The sequence below is a fragment of the Argentina silus genome (genome assembly GCF_951799395.1).
Source record: "Argentina silus genome assembly, chromosome: 5".
Taxonomy (NCBI): Eukaryota; Metazoa; Chordata; class Actinopteri; order Argentiniformes; family Argentinidae; genus Argentina; species Argentina silus.
Window position 1 is genome coordinate 16,459,322 of NC_139659.1, and position 7,500 is coordinate 16,466,821.

The 7,500-nt window shown below is 48.4% G+C and overlaps 1 protein-coding gene across 1 annotated transcript in view; it reads left to right on the forward strand.

Moving 5' to 3' along the window:
- Positions 1–7,500, forward strand: part of pdlim5b (PDZ and LIM domain 5b) — a 53,646-nt gene that overhangs the window by 34,214 nt on the left and 11,932 nt on the right. The window contains exons 4-5 of the mRNA XM_083670608.1: positions 4,500–4,536; positions 5,014–5,546. Of these exons, the coding sequence (XP_083526734.1) occupies positions 4,500–4,536; positions 5,014–5,546 (570 nt within the window). The remainder of the gene's footprint in view (positions 1–4,499; positions 4,537–5,013; positions 5,547–7,500) is intronic.

The following is a 7,500-nucleotide window of genomic DNA, read 5'->3' on the forward strand; positions in this document are numbered from 1 at the left end:
TACAGTGTGTGTGTGTGTGTGTGTGTGTGTGTGTGTGTGTGTTTGCGTGTGTGTGTGTGTGTGTGTGTGTTTGTGTGCGCGCGTGTGTGTGTGTGTGTGTGTGTGTGTGTGTGTGTGTGTGTGTGCGTGCGTGTGTGTGTGTGTCTGTGTGTGTCTTTGCGTATGTGTGTGTGTGTGTGCATATGTGTCTGACTGTCATGCTGCTGAGAAAGTTGAGCCTTGTGTTAGCGGTCTCTACATCACTGTCAGATGCCATGTGCCAGACTGTTGCTCTTGGCTCAGACAGACAGGGTGGAAATACATCAGTCAGCTTTGCCCTCAGGCCTGTTATGTTAGTCCCCTTATCCTAGAGGTGTGTGTGTATGTGTGTGTGTGTGTGTGTGTGTGTGTGTGTGTGTGTGTATGTGTGTGTGTTCATACCTTCTCATACGCAGACCTCCCTCTCCCTCTATCTCTCGGCTGAGGCCTGCGAAGTAAAAATACCACATTCAACCAGGATTTTATGGACTTGTCTGAAGTTCACTCCCTCATGATTCAGCTAATTTGTCCTTTGATGAACAGACTGCTACAACAAAGCAGAGGCTTTCTCCTTTTAGAAATATTAGTTTTTAATTCACGGTAGCCATAAGCATCCCACACGGTTTGTTACCGTTTAGTATTACAGATACCTCTGTGTGTAATCCGATGAGAAGAGGCATCCTGATTAGATTAAGTGGAATACATAGAGGTGAATTCCTGGCCTGAATTATGCTCATGTGAGTTGGAGCTGTGATGCAGATAGGCTGAAAGAGCTCTCTATGTGAGCAGATCACAAACAGAGCCTTCACCTGCTGATTACAGCCATGATGCTGTACTCAGGACGGGGCCGTCCGTCCCATGAACTAGATATAGAGGGACAGACACACAGACAGTCTACTGTCCTCCTTGGGGTGCGAACCAAAATTAGAGCCAGACAAAAAAATAGAGCCAGCCAAACTCCACTCATAAACAATATGGGAGTCAGGAAATAGCCTTCTCGCTCACGTGTTTAATTGAAGACTCGCAGCCATGAGGTAAATGAATAAGGAGTGAAACTGTAAAAGATACTGAATAACAATTAATATACATTCCTTGCATGAATGGTCATTTACATACCGTACAAACAATGGACAATTACAAAATGGGAATTTGTATTCATGTAACGTGTGAAAATAGCTCACAAAGCAAGTGAGGCTAGCTGCTACACAACAACATACAATAGCTAGGCTAGTCGGGCTGATTATGTACACGAAATGCTAAGATTGAACACAAACTGAACTCATACTGTAGTGCTGAACTCACAATGTTACTGAGCTGAATAATAAGAATACATCATTGAATTCCTACTTCTTGAAAGGTACCGACGTAGAAGAACTGCTAATCTAACGCAATACCACACATGACCAGCAGATGGTTAAATAACAAAAGTGCGTACATGTATGAGTGGCAGAACAGACAGACTCCATGTAAAACAGACCTCTATTGTGAATGTTCTCTTTTTATGGTTGTGTGTGATGAACTGTGTCATCTTATAAAATCACATCATGCACCTTCCATTTGGAAGGAAATGGGTTCATGATTGAATAAGCATTTTCTTAAACGTTTGATGCAACTGATGTTTCCTAAACTTTTGATGCCCCCCCCCCCCCCCCCCCCTTACCAGCAGACCACAGTGGCATGCTACTCAGTTTCCTTTTACTCTCCCACTCACAGCTGTCCACCACTGTACACACACACACACACACACACACACACACACACACACACACACACACCCACACACACACGCACGCACGCACGCACGCACGCACGCACGCACGCACGCACGCACGCACGCACGCACGCACGCACGCACACACACACACACACACACACACACACACACACACACACACACACACACACACACACACACACACACACACCCACACACACACACACACACACACACACACACACACACACACACACACACACACACACAGTGTCTGTCTGTCTGCACAGCCCAGCATGCGTTCTGGCTGCAGAGGACAGGGGAGAGGGGGCTGAGCAGATGTTCACAGGACCACCCTCGATTGTGTTTGTTCAGTTAGCTCTGGGAAAGTACAGAATAGAGGATGGGGGGTTCCACCCTGCGGGCTCCCTCTGGGCTGCTGATGGCAGATATACACACTGTTATGGACTGTATCTGGTTTGTAATGGCACAGGTTGTTTGATCTTTTAGCCCCATCCTGCACTGTTCGCCCGGGCCTTTGACAGTGTGGTGTTTTTCTCGAGCGAGCACAAGAGTTCATTGGAAAATGTGTTCGTATGTACATTGGAAAGTATGGACCCCGCAAGTGTGGGTACTTTTCGAAATACGAATTACATCAACATGTGGCGGGCAGCAGAGCAGGGTGGGGCTCAATCATCACTGATGGTTGAGCCCCACCAAAGCAGGCTAAAGCTAGGCGTATTAGTCGGTTAGCTTAAACCCAGTAGAGAACGAAAGAGAAAAAAAAAAAAAAGAAGCGTGAGACTCAGGCTCCTCTTCCTAATATGGCAGAGAGAGAGAGAGAGAGAGAGAGGGAGAATGCCAAAGAACATGCCCCATGGTCCGGAACCAATTCTGCTGAGTCACTGTGGGTTTTATGGGGAATAAGGGACACATTGTCTGGGTGTCAGCTCCAGGCAGGGGCAGAGCTGAGGACATGGTTGTTTATGAAGCCTGCGGCTGGGTTTGAACGTTATGGTCATTAATGAGAAAACATGAACCAGTCTAGACTGTGTCCAGCACTCCTTCAGTCCAGCAGCCTGAGGTCAGGACTGCCAGCTTCAGGAACGCCAGTACCCAGGGAAAGAGAGGCAGTTGTAGGTCGTTCAGGGGAGGGGAGAGGAGAGGGAGAGACGGGGGGGAAGAAAAGAAAGATTACTTTTCTTGGAATTATGTTTTGCATACTTGATGTGCCCACAGTAGAGGCTGCCTTTTAGGGTTTATCATTGAGTACAGATATTCCACTCATGACTGTCTGTACAGGCTGTGACTGTTGTTCTCATATTGCCCAGCAGGAGTGAGTCACTTCCCCTGATGTTCTTGTTTGCTGCAGTGTGGACAAACAGACCACCCTCCTCTCCTACAGGCCATAAACCTGCTACAGATGTTTTGATCATGAGTGTAAATCCCAGCTCTTCTAGACTGTTCCGGGCCTGAGGTGGAGACTCACACACACCAAAAAGGACAGATGAAGAGGTTGTTGTGTTTTGGGCTGTGATGGTGGCCACCAAATGGAGGATAGCTTTGTTGCTCTGGGCAGAGTTTTATAGAGCCCAACCGCAAGACAAACCAAAGGCTTTAGTGTGGTGGTTCTCTGTAAGCTGATCCATTGGAGCCTAAACAGACAGAATAAGGCCTCTTAATGCCATGGGAGGGTGCTGTGGGTTTCAACCACTGCACTGTACACTGTACATCCGTTGTCTAATCTTACACAGGTAGATGGGGATTATTGTCATGTGTTTAAAGCATTAGTGGGTTCTCCTGTATTTACGTTCTCTGGTATGAGTCACGGGAAACTGTGACTCCTATACTGCAGCAGGGCTCAGATGTGACCGTGCTACTGGCCACGCTCGGTAGCTAACGCTAGCTGTAGCTGTTGGAGAAGCTCTGGCTGGCCTCATTTGAGAAGCTAATATCACAAAATTGTATCTCAAGAGTTGCGGGGATATTGCTATTCCAGAGCTCACTGATTCTCTTTTGAGAATGAGTGGATGATTGAGCCAAATGAGGATCCAGGGTAAATCTAGCCGACGTTAGGGAAACATACCAGAGTAATTGAGCATAATACGTTTTCCCACATGTCTCAGCCACCATGCTCTATGGCTGGCTGACTCTGTGGCATTGAGCTTCAGGCCAAATACTATAGACAGGCTGGTTTCGAGCCAGCAGACTTTGATAGGGTCCGTAATCTTTGTATTGGCAGCGTGGCATTCTTTGCAGAAAGTCTGCTTTGCCCATCCACACCTGTTCCTCTCTCTCTCTACCTCTACCTCTACCCCCCCTCTCTCTCTATATTTCTCTCTCTACCTCGACCATCCTCTCTGTCTCTCTCTCTCTCTCTCTACCTCTACCCCCCCCCCTCTCTCTCTCTCTCTCGCTCTACCTCTGCCATCCTCTCTCTCTCTCTCTCTCTCTCTCTCTCTCTCTCTCTCTCTCTCTCTCCCATTCTCTCTAATGTTGTATTATTGTCCAGTCAAGCCTGACAAATGGTGTCTTTATACTGTACATCGTAATCCAGTCTTACCTGCAAGGACCATTTAGAGTTACTATACAGTATGGCCTCAGGAATGAATGCAGAGGGGGCTCCAGGGTCTGCTATAGCTAGTTTGTTTACATAGACGCATGGTAATAGATAGGCCTGATATTGATGTGACTCCTCTGCCTTGCCTGTTGTAGAGAAACAGGTGTACTCTACAGTTTTCTCATCATTATTTGTCTGTTTTCACAGAGCTTCCAGTGTTCCCAAGGCTGATGGAGTCCCAAAGGTAAGTACACTCCATTGAATCCAATTAATATTGGACACATAGATAATTTAAAAAGAGACAATTCAATTAGATGTTGTTGTAGTACTGTATGGGCCAGTGAACAACCAGTCTGAGCATGCTCACTGTGCCCTTCTGAGACGATGTTGCGCCATATTGTGATTGGCTGTTGTTTTGCATGCCATCACTGTGATGATGATTTGCCTTTAGAACACCGCCACAAGTGTAGGCAGGTTGGCATTGGGGTGATCAATTTGATTTCATAATGTTTAATGAATACGAGACCAATGCCAATCTGCTGTTATTGCTAGAAGTATTTCTACATTTTTTTAACATAACTGCTTGTAAACATGCTGCCCTTCTGGATAGCTTTAGGCTCATAAGACAGGAGTGGGTGGAGAAATACGACTGCATGAGTTTGCTGTGTAGTTTGCAGTGTGTGTGAGGGCTGTGCATGTGTGTGTCCTCACTTCTGTTTAGGCCGAGCCACTGGAGATCATTAAGCCAGTGCCGATCACACACCCTTCCCCGCCTTCCACCTTCGCCAGCCGCTCCCCCCAGCCCAGCGCGGCCTACAACAAGACTGCCAGGCCTTTTGGTGGGGGTAGCAGTGTGGGTGCGGTCTCCTCCCCCTTGTCTGCCCCAAAAGTGGCCTCCATCCCCTCTGCCTCGTCTGCTTTCACCCCCGCTGCCCCCTCCCAGCACCCACAGCCTCCCTTCCCGCTGAGCAGCAGCAGCTCACGCTCCCCAGCCCTCCCCAGCTCAGCCCTCCCCAGCTCAGCCCCCAGACCCGGCTCTGGCCGCTCCCCCTTCACCACCCCTTCCTCCGCCTCCTCGTCCTCCTCCTCCTCCCCGGCCAGAGTGACAGCCCCCTCATCCAATCCCACTGCTCCGCAGCCCTCTGTCTATAACACACCCTTCAACCTGTACTCCAATGCCAACGCTGTTGAGGTGGCCCTGGGACAGAGGCGCGGCCTCCTGGAGAGCCAGGGTGTAGTGGAGCAGCTCAATGGGTAAGTCAAGTCCTTCACTCACTGACCCTAAATACAGGTAGGTAATGTACAGTTGCTTTATGCGCCACGAAGTACCTTATTCTTCCTGTAGGACAAAGGAATAACAACAGCAGCGTGACTGTGTTAGACGTGACCACTCGGAATGGGGAAATGAACACGTTTTGGTCTCACATCTCATAAATCCAGAGAGCTGTAGCCAGGGCCTGCAGGGAGTTGCGGTTCACATAGCTGTGTGTCTGGACGGCTGGACGCCTGAGGCCACGAGGAGCTGCTGGTGTTCATTTTCACCGCGCGGAAATAAGAGTACCTGAGAGAGCCAATGTAATATTATCGTGTAATCTGTAATCTGGCTTGATGTAATTCCCAGCGTGTCGTAGCCCCTCTACACCCCCTCTTAGAGCGCGGTGTCATTAGTGGATCTCACACTGGTGTTGCCAGCGCTGTGTTCAGACACAATAAAACCCAACGAGTGCAGCAGCAGCACATCTTGTCCCAATGTGTTGGAAGAGAACTGGAAACACAACAAAAGGCTGCCGTCGTGTAAACCTCCTGCTACCGCCCGCCCCGCCTCTCTCTAATTGACAGTTGAGTTAATGCCCGTGCAAAACAGCCAGTCTGGCTCTGATGTGATGATGCTGCTGCTGCTGCTGTTGTTGTTGTGTCGGCTTTGACGCTTGTTTCTAATTAGTCAAGAGAATTGGCAGCTCTTGCAGAGGCTGAAGCAGAGGCAGAAGCAGAAGTTGAGGTAGAGGCAGCGGTGGCGGGGCTGGGCCGGTTCTCAGGAAAGGCTTATTTAAAGAGCCTCTATATAAGAACCAGGAACAGAGAAGAAGGCTGTGCACCAGTAATATAATGTTTTTTTTGTGGCTAGTCTACTATGATGCACTAATGCAAAAAGGTATGTTAGGAATGGAGTCTCTAAGGTGAACATGGCAGTGGCTCCTACCATAAACCCCAACAGTAGGGATAGTTGGTTGGCCTCTGGTGAAATGAGACTGTGTCTGGGACAATTATCCATCATCATGTACGATCTACTACATTAATTCTCTGATTTATATTCTATTCTTGGACTTTCTTCCTGCCTAAAACCTTGGACTGTCCTGTCTGCCAGGTATGGTAGCAGCATGTGTGTGTGTGTGTGTGTGTTGAGCTGCATCCTGTGTGTGTGTGTGTGTGTGTGTGTGTGTGTGTGTGTGTGTGTGTGTGTGTGTGTGTGTGTGTGTGTGTGTCTGTGTTTCACTGCTAGTCTGCTTGCACATGGTCTCAGAGGGATCCAGGTGGTGTGAGGACCCATGCTCATGTTAAACCCATTTCTCTTGCTATAATGCTTTTTCCTTTTTTTTTCTTGCTCTTTGCCTCATCCTCTTCTTCTTTTTCTTGTCCCTTTTCCCTCTCTCCCTAGGAGGAATCAGAGGCAGAGACCAAGTTAGTGTTATGACAGTAACAGTGACACACTGGTAGCATTGTGACCGTGGAATGTGCTTATCAGTCCTGTACACTCCCTGCAGTTCCATGTGTACAGTGGGCATGCTGGCCCCCTCTCAGGGCTAACCCCCATAATCCTCACATTCATACTTACCTACTTACATACTCATTTCATGGACCCAACAAACTGTGAAGCCCTGAAAATATCAGACCATAAGCCACAAGCCTTAGAGGGCCGGTTCATCCTCTTACTTCATGCTCTGTGTGGCATCCCATCCCGTGTCAATCCATGTGGGTTAACTGTATTTACACCCAGCTCAGGCAGACCTGTCACCACTGAGTGGGCTGCTATACCCTCCACTGCATCTGTCTGTGTCCATCTGCCACTGTGTCATTGTGTTTACTCAAGGCCCGTCATTAATTACACGCAGTTATTCCACTGTGGCTAGGAATAGGACTGCTGGAGATTAGGCACTCTCTGACCCCTCTTCTCGACTCACACACACACACACACACACACGCACACACA